Genomic DNA, 20260 nt, shown 5'->3' with positions numbered 1-20260 from the left:
CCATTCTCATGGGCCGTGATGCAGGTCCGTGGTGTCCGCGTTACCACTGCTCCACTACGGCTTGGTGTAGAAGTAATCTTGGCATCTGGATAAGCACAATAACCAATCGTTTGCCTCTTCTACCTATAACCAGATCCAGCAATATGTTACAGCAATCGAAATTAACTATTTAGATCCTGTATGGGGTAGCGGTGCACGTACGGGGTGCTGTCTAAAAACTTTGGAACTGGGATGGTTCCTTATTATCAAACAATTTAGAACATCAGTAGAATCCAGAATAGAGGTTTTTTTTCCATTGTATAGCACTGCTGAATATGATGACGCTGCGTAATTTAATAAATAATAATACCCAAAATAAAATAATTAAATAAAACAAGGAAGCACCCATGGGCCACCAGCTGGACAGCCCTTTGGTCACATTTGCAACACTAAAAGCAATCCATTGCTGGTTATTATTTTTATTTAACATGTTTTTAAGTTATTTTCGATGTATATTTTCCGGTTCTGATATCCACCAAATGCATAACTAGAACATTTTATGCAAATTCCCCTCTGTTTCCCATAATCCCTCAGTGCAGCATCGGGATCCTCTGTCAGCCCAAGCAGGAAGTTGTAAGCCACTTCCTGTTCTCCCCCTGCATCAACCCAAGCAGGAAGTTGTAAGCCGTTTCCTGTTCTCGCTGTGTCAGCCCAAACAGGAAGTTGTAAGCAGCTTCCTGTTCTCTCCCTGCATCAGCCCAAGCAGGAAGTTGTAAGTTGCTTCCTGTTCTCTCTCCCTGCATCAGCCCGAGCAGGAAGTTGGAAGCGCCTTCGTGTTTTCTCCCCGCATTGTTTTAGCGGACGGCGCGTGAGCTTCTAGCGCTAGAGCTTGTTTCCAGCCGCGCAGGTCCCTCCGTAAAGCTATTATCACAGATATCTCAGGGCGACGGGGGATTTAACCCTGTGATGGGGCAGTAAGAATGTCTTATACAGCACAAGTCTCATCTCGCGGATAACAGAATAGATACATTACGTTATGTTAAAGTGCATCTCACATTCTTTTTTATTCCTTTTGAGTCTACGGAGGGAACGCAGGCACTGCTTATCCAGGTGCTTCGATTATTTTTTGTTTTGGGCCACGTCTTGCTTGTTAAAAATCGGTACAAATGACACGAGAAGCAGACCGACGAGCTGAAGAGACCACTTTGCTCTCTTTAAGTTGGGTAAGTTTGGGTATTGGGGAGGAAAAAATAATCTTGATATCCCGAAGGGAAATAAGCACATTTCCATGGATGTTTAGCGGCGTCCCCTATATATTCTGAGAATATAGCGACGGGGCAGTTTGTGCGCCGGCCGGGGACTTTTTTTTCTCCGCTGCTGTCCTTGATGTATATTCTGTGTATAAATGAAAGGACACGCGGCTTATAATAGAAGGAAAAGCCGGCACGTCTCGCCTCGCTGGAAATCAATGAACGCCGAGCTCAGCCGAAGACAAAGTCAGGAAGTTAGTATTTAAATGTATTTAATAAATAATCTATGAATTTAAATCTGTTTAGGAAAAAAATCCTTAAAGGGACTCTGTCAACTAAACAGTGTTTAACCATATTCGGCGGGGTATGTAGAACAAGAAATGCATGCGACTTGCAAGCCAACGTATAGATCAAAACCCGGCAGGTAACACAAAGCGACCGATATGCACGCCATCCCATCCCATCGTTTCAATGCGGGGCTGCGTAGCGGAAAATCTGCCCCGCTGTAAAAGTTATTTTTTTTTTTTTAGAATTCTTCTAATACGTCATTTTGTGGCACGTTCGATACACTGTTACCATCTGCTGTAATTAACCTCCCGACAATATTAACGCTTTACTAAATATACAATACAAATGCACTCAAACCAATCTGCAAGGTATTTCTGCCACCTTATTCACCAGGCTCCCCCTAATGGCCAGTAGTTGGAACTGCACATAAATAAAAGCAGCCGCTTGAATGGGTATTTTATTTATTTATGATTAGAACAGATAGTATTTTACTATTTTGCCCCCTTCCTTCCTGCCTTTATCATTTCCTTAGAAGAATCTCCCGCTGTTGCCTAGGTTCTAGCATCACAGACTGTTAAGGGGTATCGTTTTTAAACTCCATTTGCTCTTGCTGGAAATAAGCCTTGTCTGTTATGTCCGCGCCCTCTCTCTCTCTCTCTCGGTGTACTCGGCCATATATATGTATATTTATTGGTTTGTTTATTTATTATGCATATTAATAAAAAAAGGTGCTGATTAGAATTGCTGATTTGTGGCTCATTTCTTCGTGTTGTCGGATTATTACTTTCAGAGTCAGGGCTGGATTTACATCTCAGGGACTTCTAGGCATCGCCCCCCCTAGATGTAAAGCGTAGTGCGCTGCCCCCTAGTGGTCCGATAACAAGACTCTTACTAAATAATCAATACTTGGACTCGAGACGCAATTCTAAAAAGTCATTTATTGTAGGGCTGAAACAACGAATCGATAATAATCGATAACGGAAATCGCTGTCGACGATTTCCGTTATCGATTAATCGAGTGATCGATTAGTTGTTGGAGCACTCGGCTCCTTTTACTTACCTCCGCGAGCGTTCCCCGCTTCTGCTACACGCTCTGCAGTCTCCGCCTTCTTGACGGATGTGACGCGCTTCAATCAAGAGTTCAATAAAGTTTTAAACTTGAAGGTTGGAAGTGGAACGAGTCCGTAGCGGAGGTAAGTATTCTTTGTCTATGTGCGAATGCGTGGGTGCACGGCAGAGTGGGGGTGCACGGCAGAGTGGAGGTGGGGGTCCACGGCAGAGTGGAGGTGGGGGTCCACGGCAGAATGGAGGTGGGGGTGGGGTTTCAGGGGATGCAGGGTGTGAGTGTGGGTGCAGGGCAGAGTGGGGGTGGGGGGGCAGGCCAGGGTAGGAGACTGGGTGCAGGGCAGAGTGGGGGTGGGGATGCAGGGTGTGAGTGTGGGTGCAGGGCTGGGTGGGGGGGCAGGGCAGGAGACTGGGTGCAGGGCAGAGTGGGGGTGGGGATGCAGGGTGTGAGTGTGGGTGCAGGGCAGAGTGGGGGTGGGGGGGGATGCAGGGCAGGGTGTGAGTGTGGGTGCAGATCTGGGTGCAGGGCAGAGTGTGGGGGCAGGGCAGAGTTGGAGACTGGGTGCAGGGGCACAGTGCAAAGTGCTGGGGCACAGTGCAAAGTGCCAGGGCTGGGTGCAAAGTGCTGGGTGCAAAGTGCCAGTGCAGGGTGCTGGGTGCAAAGTGTTGGGTGCAGGGTGCAAAGTGCTGGGTGCAAAGTGCAGGGTGCAAAGTGCGTGGTTTAGGTATTAAAACTAGTTTGATAAATATTGTGTTTGGGTTCTCGTAACAAAATAAGAATGTTAATGTAAATTTTAAGTTTTTTTTTAACATCCAGATCATTAAATTTTAAATAAACGAAAAGTTTGCATATTGTTTTTTTTTTTTATCCGATTAATCGAAAAAATAATCGGCCAACTAATCGATTATTAAAATAATCGTTAGTTGCAGCCCTAATTTATTGCAATCTGTGTGGTCATTGTCTCTGTGAAATTTGCTCGTTTAATTTTTTTTTTAATCTTTTTTATGCATTTTATTGCTTTTTGGCACAAAAATACTTCATGTACATTCACAGATCTAGATCCAGAGGTTACCGAACGTCACCAGGTGAAACAAGAACCAAATCATTGTCATTTGGTGAGATTATGGCTTTTATCCTTATTGAACAGAGCGAGTCATGTATAAGAAGTGATTCGGTCTCATCCCTTTGTACAGCGCTACGGAGTTTGATGGCTCTATATAAAATAAATAATAATAATAATCACTGTAGCTGACGTTACATTGGTTGCTATGGTGACAAAACCACTTTCCAAACTTTGCACTAGCATCATTTCAACATTTAACCCCCAAGGGGGTAAACAGACAAAGCCACACCGGGGGAACGTTCTAAGTGAGTTGCCCCTGGGACTCTTTAAATGTTAACCCTTTAATAGCTTATCACGTATATTCTATGTAGCGTCTCATCAAATGTATAACCATTAAATGCCTGTCATCATGGAAAGCTTGACTTTATTTGAAGATGCACTTAATTGAGTCACCTGCATTCAAGTAGGAGTATCAACCATAATATACTGGGGGCAAAAGCACCAATTGGAAGCACCGGATTCCGTAGCACCGTGAAGCAGATAAGACCGGGTGTCCTCACTTGACCACAGGTGAGTTAACCAGTCCATGAGCAAAGGTCCCGCTCAGATGAGATGAAGAAAGGAGAATGTTTGCTGGGAACCCTGATCAGGACTTTTACTTGCGCAATGTACATAGAAACAGAAAAGTGGGGGAAGGGAACTAAATTAGAAATTAATTTAAGATTCTCCTTGAAACGTGGATTTGATAGAAGGAAGAAGTTATTCATTCCCTGGAACGTTCCTGTCTTGGACACTGAATTGTGTTTCTGAAGAGGGAATTATAGTCACAACTGGAGATGTCTTCTGGCTTCTAGTCCAGAACTTGCTTCTGCAGAGTACTCTGCCCCAGGGCATCTTGGGTAAGTTGCCCATAGGTGTGCCCAAACTGGAACTTGTAACCTGAGGAGGGGATATAAGACAAGCACTCATGTTTAATGACTCAACTCCTATTGGTCGGAGATGAGAGCAGGCAACTCAATTCATGCTTCTATGTTTATTCCCAGAGGAGACCAATGACTGATTAAGGTTTGAGTCTTTACAGCAGGAGGTTCTAGGTTTTTATGACTTGGTTCTAGGAAACCTTCTTTGGAGGAGCTATATTTTAGTTTGAGAACCTTTGGTTAACCATTTATAGCCAAAAGCAATCCGGCAACAACAGCCAGGGACCCTACGATCGACCTGATTACCGTTACACGTATCATTATTGCTTGTAGAGTGTGAGTTCCCTGAATGGTATCACTGGGATGAATGGTAACTGCTAGGGTGTCCCAATGGCCCTTTATCACTCCCATCACTCCTACCACTCCTGGGTTCCAATGACCCTTTATCACTCCTGTGTTCCAATGTCCCTTTATCACTCCCATCACTCCTGTGTTACAATGGCCCTTTATCACTCCCATCACTCCTGTGTTCCAACGGCCCTTTATCATTCCCATCACTCCTGTGTTCCAATGGCCCTTTATCACTCCCATCACTCCTGTGTTCCAACGGCCCTTTATCACTTCCATCACTCCTGTGTTCCAATGGCACGATGTGTTCACTGATCCAAGTTTAAGTATAAAAGGCTAATTGATGGTTAGAAAACCTTTTTGTAATTACAGCCAGAAATTTCCTTGTTTTCCATAAAAACAGTTCTGTTTGGTGAACGGTGGTGTACATGAAAACAACAGCCATATCCATGTATTCTTTTTGTCAAAACTCTTTAGATAAAAAGAAAAAGGCCCTGACCTGGCACGTATCCGGTGTAACGAGGAAGTAAGCCCAGCTCCTCCAAGTAGATGTGGCTCTGGTCTGGCTGCAGCCCATTCTTGTGGGGTTCTTGGCTGGCAGACGGTCTTATATCCTTCTTCGAGTTCATTCGTTCAAACTCCACCATGGCTCTGTTGGTGGTGACCGGATACCCGGTTCCAATGAGGAATCGGGACCGAGGAACGTATCCCATGTAACCTGGAAGAAGAGCAGATAGCATGAGAAGCACCTACTAGCCCGATGGCCTCCTGCCAAGGAAGGAACTTTGGCTACAGCCCAGAAGCTAACCGGCGGCGGCGAGACACCCCGTGGGACCCGAGTCCCAACTATCGTTCCTTAGCTAACGTGGAACCTAATGGCGGCCCTGCTCCCCGTATACACGGAGTCCATGGAATGCACGGCGTCGTTACCTGAGATGAAATACTTGTTTGGGTTTTCCTCATCCATGTAGTAAGGAGACATCTGGGATTCAAAGGGAGTTTGGGAGAAGTAGAGCGCCGGCTCTTTAGACAAGGCTGGAAGTGGCGTCCGGTATTTGGACCTGAGAAGCTGAAATATTACGTATGGTTTTACAACGACACCCGTCAGAGGCTGGAAATCTTAGTGAATCTCTGGCAGGGCAACTGATGTTTTGGGGTTAATCAGAATATTAACTCGCGCTTGGTCTGCGGCTCGCGCTCGGTGTGAGGCTCTCACCCGTTTCTCGCACTCGGTGGGAGGCTCTCGCCCGTTTCTCGCACTCGGTGGGAGGCTCTCGCCCCGTTTCTCGCGCTCGGTGGGAGGCTCTCGCCCCGTTTCTCGCGCTCGGTGGGAGGCTCTCACCCGTTTCTCGCGCTCGGTGGGAGGCTCTCGCCCGTTTCTCGCGCTCGGTGGCAGGCTCGCGCTCGGTGGGAGGCTCTCGCCCGTTTCTCGCGCTCAGTGGGAGGCTCACACTCAGTGGGAGGCTCTCGCCCGTTTCTCGCGATCGGTGGGAGGCTCTCGCCCGTTTCTCACGCTCGGTGGGAGGCTCAGGCTCAGTGGGAGGTTCTCGCCCGTTTCTCGCGCTTGGTGGGAGGCTCTCGTCCATTTCTCGCGCTCGGTCTGCGGCTCTCGCCCGTTTCTCGCGCTCGGTGTGAGTCTCTCGCCCATTTCTCGCACTCGGCCTGCGGCTCTCGTCCGTTTCTCGCGCTCGGTGGGAGGCTCTCCCCTGTTTCTCGTGCTCGGTGTGAGGCTCTCACCTGTTTCTCGCGCTCGTTCTGCGGCTGCTGTTGTCCATTCTGGAGTTTGGTGGCCAGGGTCTGCTCCTGCCTCTGGGCTTCCTGCCGCTGCTGGTCTTTCTGGAAGTCCCCAAGGGCGTCTTTACTGGTTTCTGTGTACGTCTTAGCAAAGAAATTCTGAGACTTGGGGATAAAACCTGAGGATTATGAAAAACGATCAAAAAGAAAATCCAGAACTAATGTACATTACAGGACCTAGAACCCAGAACCAGAACATCCATCGGTGGCTGTCTTCACCGTTTTGCCTCATCCTGACGGTTCCTCATACATGTCGGGGCATCGCACGAAAAAATCTGCGAAAATGCCGAGCTTTTTTGAACCGAAAGGCCGGAAAAAACACTCATCTCGCACGTCGGGCCAACTCGTGACCAAGAGGAGGACTCAGATGCTTCTACAGGCCCTGCCTTGACTTCCCGCTCCAGACCTCCCTCACCATCCGATACCCAACAAGACGACCTGGGTCAAGACACACACGCACTCACCTCACACACTATGAAGTCGCTTTTACGCGAAATGCGGGAACAACTCCATCAAGACTTCCAGGATATCGCTAATTCTATACGTCGCGACCTGGATGGCCTGGGAGACCGCACGGACCATCTAGAAAGACGTATGGAAGAGTTCGCTGACGCACACAACACCATCGCAGATGACCACACTGCACTTAAATCGGAGGTAGCGCATCTCCGGGCGAAGGTGATGGATCTGGAGGACCGCTCCCGACGAAACAACATACGCCTGCGGGGCATTCCAGAGGAAATAGGCCAAGAGGCCCTGCAAGATTTCGTGATTGACCTCTTCAAGCATCTCCTGGGCGGAGGTAATAACGTTGATATCCATCTAGACAGATTGCACCGTGCTGCGAGGCCCAAGGCGCTATCCTTAAAATCCCCTAGGGACGTTCTGACTAGGGTGCATTTTTATGATGTTAAGGAAAAGATAATGCAAGCGGCCAGGCGCAAACCGGATCTCCCTCCTCGTTTTCAGAACATCATGCTTTTAACTGACCTCTCTCAACTTACCCTTCAGCGTCGCCGCTCCTTCGCTCCGGTGACGAGCCTCCTGAGGTCGCATCAAATCTCCTACAGATGGGGTTACCCCATTCGACTCATCGTCGTCAGAGATGGCTCCGTGTCTTCCATCCTCACCCCGGAGGACGGCATGGCTCTCCTACACAAATGGGGAATCGACCCGGCTGCTGATCCTGCACCGCTGCCACCTGCCGTCGCGAAAGACAAAGTTTCCCCGCAGAAAAAGTGGAAGAGGGACTGGTCCACGAAAACCTGAAGGCCTGCACTATTTTCCAGGACGGTAACCCGTTGATTTTCATTTGGTGGGCTTCCAGCCGTTGTCAGGGTTTGGAGCGGGTCGACTATATTTCGTCCGTTACGAGGGTTTTTCATACCTTTTATTTTTCGCACGCCCTTTTTACATACACGGCCTTTCTTTTTCCTGTATTTTATCTTTTTTTCTTTTTCATTTTTCATGCACATATTTTTATCAGGTTCTCATCTACGGCCACGTGATGTCAGATCGCTTTTGGCTGCGCGGCCTCCCGCCGGATGAGCCTCTCTCACTTGCACTTCTCCACCCCCCACGTGCTATTTACATCTTTAGCACACTTTTTATACATCATGTTTGGGCATCTTGACCTGGTTCTACATTCTTATTGTTTACTGTATGTTTTTTTCTTTTTGTTTGTAATCAGTGATGCTTCTCCTCTGCACCATATTACATCTTCACATTGTCGGGTCCTGCTTGGCCGGGTGTGGTCGCCCATATGCTGTCTCCACTCACTCCACTCTGGGGGTTTGGCTCCCCTGCGGGTCCTACCTTATATCTTCCTTTTTTTATTATTTTTTACCGATGGCTGAATTAGTCTTATTGTCCATCAACGCCAAGGGCCTTAATACTCCTCAGAAACGAAACTCCCTGTGGTCTGAAGTCAAGTTGCACAAAGCTAACATTGTTTGTATTCAAGAGACTCACTTTAAAAAGTCTAGTACGATTAATTTATTTTCCAAACGCTTTCCCTGGCGGTATCACTCCATGGCTACCTCTAAAAGAGCGGGAGTTTCGCTCCTTTTTTCTAATACCTTTTCATTTTCCTTGATACGTAAATGCCCTGATCCGCAGGGACGCTACCTCATCTTGGTGTGTGACATTAACTCCGTCCGATACACTATAGCCTCTTTTTATGCCCCCAACACCTCCCAAACTCAATTCTTCAGTTCGTTTTTATCTAAATTGGATACCCTAAGGCAGGGTCAGGTCATCTTATGTGGCGACTTGAATGCGGCTCTTTACCCCCAACTGGACAGCTCCACTCATAGACCCTCCACACACACTTCTCGCACACACACGCTTGGCTCCACGCTGTCCTCTTTGCTACACTCAAATCAACTTTTTGATGCCTGGAGGGTCCTGCACCCCTCCGAACGTGATTACACGTACCGTATTTGCTCGATTATAAGACGAGGTTTTTTTCAGAGCAAATGCTCTGAAAAATACCCCTCGTCTTCTAATCGGGGTCGTCTTCTAATCAGACCTCAAATAGAGGTCTGATTAGGAGACTAAGATCCAGATCCCCCGCACCGCTGCAGGGGACCTGGATCCTCCTGTCTCCCCCCCCCACACACACACACACTTACCGGTGCTTCCTGCTGTATTGCCGGGGCAGCGGGTTGACGTCTACGCGATCCGCGTAGACAACGTCCGCTGCAGCCGGAAGGAGGTGTGGCTAGCAGCGGGGGTTGTCTGCGTCCGTCGCGTAGACCTTCCCCGACTGTCAGAGATCAGTGCCACACCGGTGCAGGGAACTCTGATCTCTGACAGCCGGGGAAGGTATCCGCGACGGACGCAGAAAAACCCCCGCTGCCAACTCCACCTCCTTCCGGCTGCAGCGGAAGGCGACGTCAACCCGCTGACCCGGCTGGAAGCACCGGTAAGAGAGGGCTGAGGGGAGAGAGGGGGGAGAGAGTGTGTGTGTGTGTGTGTGTGTGTGTTAGTTAAATGGGGGTATAGGGTGTGTGTGTGTGTGTTAAATGGGGGCATAGGGCATTTCTGGAGTGGCGTTAAGGGGGCATTTAATAGAGCACTCTGCCTTCTGAAATGCCTTATACCTCCCTATATGCCACTCTGCCCCATAATATGCCTTTTAACCCCCTAAATGCCAGAGTGGCATATAGGGGTATAAGGCATTTCTGGAGGCAGAGTGCTCTATACAATGCCTTTTAACTCCCTTAATGCCACTCTGCCTCCTGAAATGCCTTATACCTCCCTATATGCCACTCTGCCCCATAATATGCATTTTAACCCCCTAAATGCCAGAATGGGATATAGGGGTATAAGGCATTTCTGGAGGCAGAGTGGCACATAGGGGGTCAAAAGGCATACCATGGGGCACAGTGGCATATAGAGGGTTAAAAGGCATATCATGGGCCACAGTGCCATATTGGTGTGGCAAGCCTGGGGGCAGATGTGCGTAACTGGGGGACAGGTTGGAAAATACAAGAAATAAAAACAAAAAAAATATTTTTCTCAATCATAGCTTTTATTAAAAAAAATAGTTTACATGAATTAACATTTACTGGTAAAACTTTTTTCCTTTGGGGTCGTCTTATATTCAGGCTTTTTCTTTTTTTCCTACGTTAATATTCAGATTTTGGGGGGTCGTCTTATAATCAGGGTCGTCTTATAATCGAGCAAATACGGTATTTTTCCGCACCACATACATCATACTCCCGTATAGACTACTTTTTTCTGGATAAATTCACTCTTCAATTCGACCAAGTCGTGCTCCATAGGGTCCATATCCTGGTCCGACCACGCCCCGGTTATACTTACCCTTGCACTTTCTTATCCCATCTCGGGCAGAGGCAGTTGGCGCCTTAATGACAGCCTGTTGTTAAATCCCACCCATAAGGAACAAATTCAGGTGCATCTCACTGATTACTTTCAAGACAACACCTCTCCTGACCTCTCTGCAGAGACGGTATGGAATGCACATAAGGCAGTTATACGTGGCCGGCTGATCAGTTTAGCCTCCCACCTTAAGAAACAATATCTTGCAGATAAAACCTCCCTGCTCCTGCAACTTTGCGACTCTCCATAAACGCCACCCGACTGACTCCCTTTTGCGCAAAATTAAACACATTAAAACCCAATTATCGGAAATTAATGCCCGCTCCACAGCATACATGTTGCTGAAGTTAAAACAAAAGTTCTACGCGAAAGGCAATAAAGCCGACTCTCTTTTGGCTAGAAAACTTAAACATATAGTATCTTTATCCCGTCCCTCTCACATCATTGACAGTGGGGGTCGTGAGATTCGCAACCCTTCGCAGATGGTTGAGGCTTTCGCTGCCTATTACTCCAAATTATATAACCTGCATCACGACACCACCATGTCTCAACCCTCACTCGCAGACATTAACACTTATTTAGAGTCCACACACTTACCCACCCTCACACTTGAGCTTTCTGAGTCGCTTGCCACGCCTATAGAGTTGAGGGAGATCGAGAGAGCTGTACGTCAGCTTAAAAAGGGCTCGGCCCCGGGTCCGGATGGATTCACTGCCGCATATTACCGCTCTTTCTTACCTACTTTAGGGCCTCATCTGCTTTCTCTTTTCCGCTCCTTTATGTCGTCCGGTACCGTCCCCCCTGAGAATCTTAGAGCGCATGTAGTCACCTTGCCTAAACCTGGTAAGCCACCCACGGTATGCCCCAACTTCCGTCCCATTTCTCTCCTCAACACCGACCTTAAAATTTATGCGAAAATATTGGCAAACAGACTAGCCCCGCTCTTACCCTCCCTTCTACACCCTGATCAGGTCAGATTTGTCTTGGGTCGCCAGCCCTCCGACAATACCCGCAAGTTTTTGAATTCCCTTTGGGACGCAGCCAAACACAAACGCCCCAGCCTTTTCATTTCTTTCGACGCCGAAAAGGCGTTCGACAGACTCCACTGGGTGTTTTTGTCGAGAGTTCTCCACAAATTTAATCCCCCCCCCTTTATACAGGCGGTCCTGGCACTCTACGCATCTCCCACCGCTTGCATTTCAATGATGGGTTTTCTCTCCTCCCCGTTCTCTATTACGAACGGCACCCGTCAGGGCTGCCCCTTATCCCCCCTACTCTATACGCTCGCACTCGAACCCTTAGCAGCCAACATACGCTCGGATCCTCTGATTTCTGGTTTTCCCTTACCCAATGGCGACACTAGCAAGCTTGGGTTATTCACGGATGACATTTTGACGTCGGTCACCTCTCCGGAGCGATCCCTCCCCGCTCTTTTCGCTCAATTTTCTCGTTATTCTGCTGTCTCCTATCATTCTATTAACATATCTAAGACGCAGGCGATGTGTCTTCATCTGGACCCGGGTTGCCGGGCCCGTCTCTCCTCTGTATACAGGTTTGAGTGGAGGTCGTCCCATCTCTCCTATCTGGGTATTCGTTTACCCAAGTCGCTTTGGGACATAAACACCCTCAACATAGTGAGGGTTTGGGACTCTGTGAGGCGGGACATCAATAGGTGGCGGGGCTATGAGCTCTCTTGGTTGGGCAGGGTAAATGCCTTAAAAATGACAGCCCTCCCGAAACTGCTCTATGTGCTTAGGACGGTCCCAGTTAAACCCCCGCGGAGGCGCTTATGTTCTATTCAGAAGTTTTTTGTTTCCTTCACGTGAATCAGAAGTAGGGCCAGAGTGGCGAATCGTACCCGTTTTGTGCCTCGTCTGCAGGGTGGCCTAGGTGTCCCCCATATAGAATCCTATCACGAGGGTTGTATTCTAGCACAAACTCTCCCTTTTGTCGCCCATTCGCCCTCCAACCTGGACTACTCAAGAAAACAGTATTATTTCTCCTCTCACCGTCGACCAACTTTTGTGGCTACCCCGCTCTAAACGCCCGCGCCTTCTGTCTCTGCCCCCGACAACTAAACATGGGACAGGGCGGCCAAACGTTTCCCTGCCCTACATCGCCTCACACGTATCACTCCTTTACGGATTTTGGAGTTGCTTATTCCTAATTTTACCATTTCACATTGGGTTCGTCTAGGTCTTTCCTCGTTGGGGGATCTCTTTAAGGATGGAATATTGCTCCCTTTTCGCATTTTACCTCCACACACGACATTCCACGACATGACTTTTTCCGCTACCTCCAGGTCCGCCATCTACTGGACTCTCTACCCTCGTCCGTGTGTCACTCTACCCCGCTCCTCCACCAAGTGGCTGCCCTACGCGACTCAGCTCCCAGGTTTCAAGGGGTCATCTCCATCTGGTACTCGTTGTTAATTGCCCGTTTCTCTGCCCATAAACTTCCCCATATGCTTGCTTGGGAAAGGGAGCTGGGCAAGGAACTTCCACTGGATATATGGTTGGAGGCGGAGGAGGCGATGCGGGGGGTCACTCACTGCACCAATCACATAGAGCTTCAAAAGAAGCTCAGTTGCCGCTGGTACCTTACCCCGGTCCGTCTCTCACACATGTGGCCAACCCAATCCAAACTTTGCTGGAGAGGTTGCGGACAATCTGGGTCTATGCTTCATATATGGTGGAGCTGTCCAGTTCTGAAGCCATTTTGGCCTGAAATATTTGCCCTGTTGCGCTGCCTTTTTCACTGCCCTTTTGATTTTCTACCGGAATTTGCTTTACTCCACGTGTTTCCCGATCCTATCCCCCCTCGACACGTAAACTTCTCATACACATTTTCATAGCCACTAAATTATGTATTGCCAAAAGATGGAAGGCGCCTCTCCCTCCTGCCGTCGCTGAAATAGTCTCCACCGTTGAGAGACACAGGGTTTTGGAGAAAATGTCCCATGATTCGTCATGCACCTCACACCTATACATGAAAATCTGGACTCCCTGGCTCTCTAGTCGGGTTTTCTCTGATTACTGTTGATTGCCAGATATTGACCACACCCGGGCAGCATTCTGACATTTAGATATTTCATTATTTTGAGGCGTGGATACTCTGATATTGCTATCTCCTTTGTATCATTACCTGCTTCGCACTGTAGAGGAGCTCTCACGCTCTCATTGTGCCCGCTGCCCTGCGGTCTCGGCCGCATGGTGTATCACTGATCTGTTTCTGTTCATTTATGTTACTTTTATTTTGTTTTCGTGACCAATTGTTCTACACATTCCCATCTCTCACACGTCGATCGTAACACACTGTATTACATGTGGTCATGTTACTTTCGCGTTATAGTTGCTGGAAACGTTAAGTAAAACCAAAATGTTGGACTGCCGATCCCCTCGGTATTATTTTATTTGATATTTTTTCTTTTCATTCACCGTGCAGTTTGCATGTTACATTCCCGTCCTGCGTGACGGCTGTTATTTGTCATGTACGATATGTGACTCTCTTTCTGTACCATGTCTCCGAAGAATAAAAAACTTTTAAATCCAAAAAAAAATATTTATAATATGATAAATAATAGTAATATAGTATTATTTATAATAATATTATACCTAATATAGTATTATTAGCATTATTATTATTAATAATATGATAACTGGTAGTAATATAGTATTATTGTTATTATTGATAATAATATGATACCTAATAAAAGTGTTAGTTGTGATGTCTGATGAAGAGCATTTTAAAATGAAGAAATTAATATATATATAAAACACAAATAAATAAATAGATATATTTACTTTGGAAAGTTTCCTTGCCTTTTCCAAGTATATGCCACTGTGCCCCCTGATATGCCTTATACCCCTATATGCCACTGTGCCCCCTAGTATGCCTTATACCCCCTATATGCCACTCTGTCCCCTGATATGCCTTATATCCCCTATATGCCACTGTGTCCCCTGATATGCCTTATACCCCTATATGCCACTGTGCACCCTAGTATGCCTTATACCCCCTATATGCCACTGTGTCCCCTGATATGCCTTATACTTCCTATATGCCACTGTACCCCTGATGTGCCTTATACCCCCCCCGTATGGTACTGTGCCCCCTGTATGCCACTGTGCCCCATGATATGCCTTATACCCCTTATATGCCACTGTGCCCCCTGTTATGCCTCAATCCCCCTATATGCCACTCTGCCCCTGATATGTCTTATAACCCCTTATATGCCACTGTGCCCCTGATATGCCTTATACCCCCTATATGTAACTGTGGCCCCTAATAGGCCTTATATCCCCCTAAATGCCACTGTACCCCTGATGTGTCTTATACCCCCCTGTATGGTACTGTGCCCCCTGATATGCCTTATATGCCACTCTTCCCCTCTGATATGTCTTTTACCCCCCTATATTCCACTGTGCCCCTGATATGCTTTATACCCCCTATATGCCACTGTCCCCCCTGTTATGCCTCAATCCCCTTATATGCCACTCTGCTCCTGATATGTCTTATAACCCCTTTTATTCCACTGTGCCCCCGATATGCTTTATACCCCCTATATGCCACTGTGCCCCCTGATATGCCTTATACCCCCTATATGCCACTGTGCCCCCTGATATGCCGTATATCCCCCTAAATGCCACTGTGCCCCCTGAAATGCCTTATACCTCCAGACATGCCACATGCCCCGCTGGTGTGCAACTCTGATCCCCCCCCCACACTTGCCCCCCGTGCTCCAGACTCCCTAGTGTCTAGTGGGTGAACATCTTTGCGATGCATGTAGATATACCTCTGCTGGTGGCCGGCACTTTCACTGGAGCTTCTATGGCCGAGCACCGGAAGGTAATGTGACGGTCATAGAAGTCCCAGTGGATGTCCACCGGCTGCCAAAAAGGAAAATCCAGGTCCCCTGTAGTGCTGCGGGGGGGATGCTCTCTCGCAGTCGGTGGACGTCTGCGCGATGCACGTAGACAACGTCCGCTGCTGTCGGTACTTCCGCCGGGGCTTTTATGGTGGAGCGCCAGCGTGACGTTACCTTCCAGAGCTCCATCATAGAAGCCCCAGCGGAAGGGATACACGTTATTTATAATATGTTATCGCAATGGAGGGGATTGGATACTCATATACCGGGCTGCATTAACTCACTTTGCATGGAAACACACGTGACTGTACAACTTACAGGGGGTGGGAGGGGGCGCCCCGCGGCTTCCGTCTACCGCAGGCAGGCTGTCCATATACCTGTATGGATAAGGCAGCCACAGTCATTTAGTGGATACAGCCCTCATACTCCGGGGCACAGTCTGTAACATATGACATTGATGCATGGGAAAAAAAAAAGTGCTTTTTTCAGTTTTTCATCAATTTTTAGAAAATTGTCCTGAAAAAAAAATATATATGAAACTTGTGTGGGTTCACTAAATGGGAGAGAATTACAGCTAAACACGAGCTCCGCCAAAGTGTCAAAACATCCTCGGTCACGAAGGGTAACAAAAAAACAACAACCCCAGTCTGGTGTTTAACCCCTTCGTGACAAAGGCTGATTTTACTTTTTGTACCCTTCGTGACAATGGCCGTTTTAACATTTCTGCGCTGCTCGTGTTTAGCTGTAATTTTCTTCTTTCCCGTTTACTGAACCCACACACATTAGATATTGTTTTTTTCAGGACAAGAAGGGCTTTCTTTAGATGACATTGTTTTGATTGTATCATATTATTTACTACTAAAAAAAGTATAAAATATAGTGAAAAATTTAGAAAAAAATGACTGTTTCTAACTTTTAGTTGAAAAATCTTTTACTCATCTATAAAAGGTAATAAAAAAACCTGCTAAATAGATTCTACTATTTGTCCTGAGTTTAGAAATACCCAATGTTTTTATGTTTTTTTGCTTTTTTCTGCACGTTATGGGGCAATAAGTACAGGTAGCGTTTTGCTATTTCAAAGCCATTTTTTCAAAATCTGGTAATTCTTCCCCCCATGTGCCATTTCGGGTATCTTTGAAGCCGGCCAATGCAATTTACCCCATCAAGTCATATATTTTTGAAAACTAGACAGCCCAGGGTATTCCAAATGCTGGTATTTTAACCCTTTCCAAGCACTTATTCTACCATCAGCCTTTGTCAAACTTTATGGTAGTAATTTTTTTACACACACATTTTACTTTAGGTATAAATAAACAGGTTCTGGTATATGTCACTATCAAAAAACACCCCAATATGTGTTTAGCAACATCTCCTGAGTACAGCGATACCTCACATGAATGATTTTGCCTGGCTGTTTGGGGGCAAAAGGGCCACATTTGGGGCATGCGCATTTTTCAATGTTGAACTTTGGCATTTGGGGATCCACTGCCCATGCCCTATTTGGTACATCTTTGAGCCGGGCCATTTCAGTGTGCCCAATAAAGCTATATATTTTTGAAAACTAGACACCCCAGGGTATTTCAAATGCTAGTATTTTAACTCTTTCCATGCACCATATCTACCACCAGTCTTTGTCAAACTTTGTGATAGTCATTTTTTTCCATTTGTTTTGTCACACACATTTTACTTCAGGTATGAATTAAAAAGTTCTCGTATATGTCACTATCACAAAACACCCCAATATGTGTTCAGCAACATCTCCTGAGCGCAGTGATACCCCACATGAATGATTTTGCCTGGCTGTTCGGGGGCAAAAGAGCCACATTTGGGGCATGCACATTTTTCAATGTTGAACTTTGGCATTTGGGGATCCACTGCCCGTGCCCTATTTGGTACATCTTTGAGCCGGGCCATTTCAGTATGCCCAACAAAACCATATATTTTTGAAAACTAGACACCCCAGGGTATTTTAAATGCTGGTATTTTAACTCTTTGCATGCACACATTTTACCACCAGCATTTTTTCAAGTTTGCAGTAGTATTTTTGTGTGTGTATTTTTCCCACACACACCTACTTTATGTATGAATTTACAGCTCCTGGTATATGCCGCTGTCACACGACACCCCAATATGTGTTCAGCAACATCTCCTGAGTACAGTGATACCCCACATGCATGGGTTTGTCATTTTTGGGGGGAACTAAAAGGCCACATTTGGTACGTGTGCATTTTTCTAATTGGAAATTAGATGTGTGGCCATCCTTCCCCCCGTGTTAATTGGGACCTTGTTGAACCCGGCCAATTCAATTTACCCCATCAAATCATACATTTTTTAAAAGTAGACACCCCATGGGCATTTAATATGCCAGTATTTTAACTCTTTCCATGCGAGAATTGTTTTAAGCTAATATGCTAATTTTAGGACTTGCTCACAAAAATATATTTTTTATATATATATATATTTTTTTTGCCTTTTTTTAAATTTTTTTAAAAAATTTTTTCAACTTGAAGGTTCCCCTGATAGTGAAATCAGTGGGAAATTATTTTTACATTTTACTGTTTTTTTACTATTTTTTTTCTAATTGTTATTAATTTTATTTTATTTTTAATTTATTTTTTCTAATCACACTGTGATTAGAAAGCTGAGCTCCATTGACTTGCATGGTTGAATGCAGTACCTATATTCAACCTGCAAGTGGAGCCAGAGTTCTCTAGAGGGTCTGGAGACCGTCTAGCGAACTTTTTAGACTTTATTGTTTCTTTATTGAATTTTCCCGGACCGCCGCCATCTTGCAGATGGCGAAGATCACCAGCAGCTGCGGCTGTGACCGCTCTCCGGAGCGGTCACAGCCCATCCAAAGGTAAGTGTTGATCGCCTCCTAAACGCTTTTAAAACGGGCGTCCGCCGCCATACAAAGTATGGCGGATGTTGACGCCCCGGGGAGGGGCCAGAGATGGCCCCTTTGTGCCGATAATGGCGTTGCTGAATGCCTCGAGGTCGAGGCATTACAGCAACGCCGTTTCGGTGCAGAAAGCGAAAATAGATCGCTTTCTGCACCCGTTTAATGACGTGCCGGTCCTGGCACGTCATTTGTCGTTATCGACATGAATTTCCGTGACGTGCCCGGACCGGCAATTGTCATCAAGGGGTTAAAGGGTTAATTGTCTTTTATTACAACAGGGTTTGTTCTTCTGTCCAAGTATCCTCAACATTGTATCTATTAACAAGTTACAAGTATTTCTATGAAGCCCTTACTTCTTAACACTGCAGAAAGTCTGTTTGGAACAAACCACTTCGTGTTAGGGGGGTGGGGGGTGGAATACAACACTGTAATTTGTGAAAGCGGCAGCTGTATTGGCCATGAGGATATTTGGAAGCAGGACAGAACACCCCCATGGCCTTTGCACTGTGGTACAGCCTGCCCTGACTGTGATGTCATAGTGCTGTGACATCACAATGCTGTGATGTTCTGTAAAAGCGCATCCAGACACTCTGGTTGTTTCAGATTGTGAGCAGTAGCAGTACTGAGCATAACAGTTACCTGTCCACGACAGGCAGCGAAATCGCGATTTCTATTGACTTTAAAAAGACAATAGGCAGAGATTAAAAGGCCTTCATTCGTGTGCACGCAATAGCCGGCACATAGGTGCGAGTCTCTGCACCTGAACATCTTTGACTGACACCCGACAGGTACACGTTTCAGCCATCATGGAGCGCACTTGCTTCGGCACTCCTGGCCCTCGCACAAGCAGCAGAATAACATTCACGCTGTTTGTATTTGGCTGGGCGCTCTTATGCGGCGGATCTCTACTTTCTGTCTATGGGTTCGCGACATGCCAGTCCGACAGCTGTATCACCTACAAGGCGACGGGCCCGGTACTTGCCGGGTTAGGGCTGGCATTTGTAATGATGGCAGCGTTTACTGCCAAACGAGAGAGGAGAAGGAGGGAATTGGAAGGAGACCCGACGGATCCAGATAGCAGCTTCCTCTGCGGGAAAAGCCGGCAGTTTGTGCAGTTCGTAATACTCGGGATGCTGTTACTGGCTTGCGGGGTACTGATTAGTATCCCAGGACTTGTGTTTCCAGCCTGCAAGCCGGTATCCAACACAGACAAACCCCCTAAAGTCTGTGAAACTCCCTTACTGCAGACAATAGTAATCATACTAATCGTCTTGTGTTACTGCCTGGCTATCTGTCTGAGTAAAAACCGTCGGGACGGCGACTCTGAGGAGGACCCCGAAGCCTGCAGATATCAGCCGGTTCCAAGGATGGGTGACGAAGTCTTCACATTCCCGTCAGCCCTACCTCCAAACTTTGCAGGAGGACATGATCGGCCAATGAGCAGGGACCCTCCTTCCTATGACAGCACCCAGTTTGAAAGGGGCGACCGTGATTCCGGCGGAAGCGACGGGGAAAACGTACACACCGTTCCATGGCGAGGGGGCCCGAGAGTAGAATACATCAACGAGCCTATCCCTTCGGAGCCACCTCCAAGATATGAGGACATATACCCTTCTCAGCCGGATCCTGAAGAGAGTTCATCATCATCATCGTATTACTCGTTTTCCCAATCATCGGAGTCGAGTGACTATGAGCTCGCACCAGGACCCTAAACGTGGAAAGTCTGAACTATCGGAGGGGTTTTTTTTCTAACATTTCGACTCAGTACAGAGTTTGAGCCGGAAGCGTCACCCAAAACATCACATCTGACAACACCCAGGTCTGCAGATAAAGGACTGAAATCAGACCGGGTTTTTTGTCAGTGCCGGCACCGTACATGACGCCAGTCGAAATGTTTTTTTCCCCCCCGTGAGACTTCCCCTTTAAATAACAGATAA

At 46.9% G+C, this 20260-nt stretch overlaps 1 protein-coding gene across 1 annotated transcript; it reads left to right on the top strand.

Annotated features, from left to right (window-relative positions):
* Positions 1-19330: 19330 nt before the first annotated feature.
* On the top strand, positions 19331-20035 carry LOC149276632 (transmembrane protein 171-like). Its single transcript, XM_089503413.1, has one exon. The coding sequence runs from the start codon at positions 19331-19333 to the stop codon at positions 20033-20035; it is 705 nt and encodes a 234-aa protein (XP_089359539.1).
* Positions 20036-20260: the final 225 nt, after the last annotated feature.

This window comes from Sceloporus occidentalis, unplaced genomic scaffold (genome assembly GCF_023333645.1).
Source record: "Sceloporus occidentalis isolate IW3139 unplaced genomic scaffold, rSceOcc1.0.p SCAF_232, whole genome shotgun sequence".
NCBI classification, from domain to species: domain Eukaryota; kingdom Metazoa; phylum Chordata; class Lepidosauria; order Squamata; family Phrynosomatidae; genus Sceloporus; species Sceloporus occidentalis.
The sequence above is the reverse complement of the archived record's forward strand: the minus strand, read 5'-3'. Positions and strand labels throughout refer to the sequence as shown.

Coding starts and splice junctions, on each gene's coding strand:
- LOC149276632 (XM_089503413.1), top strand. CDS start 19,331: ATGGCAGCGTTTACTGCCAAACGAGAGAGGAGAAGGAGGGAATTGGAA.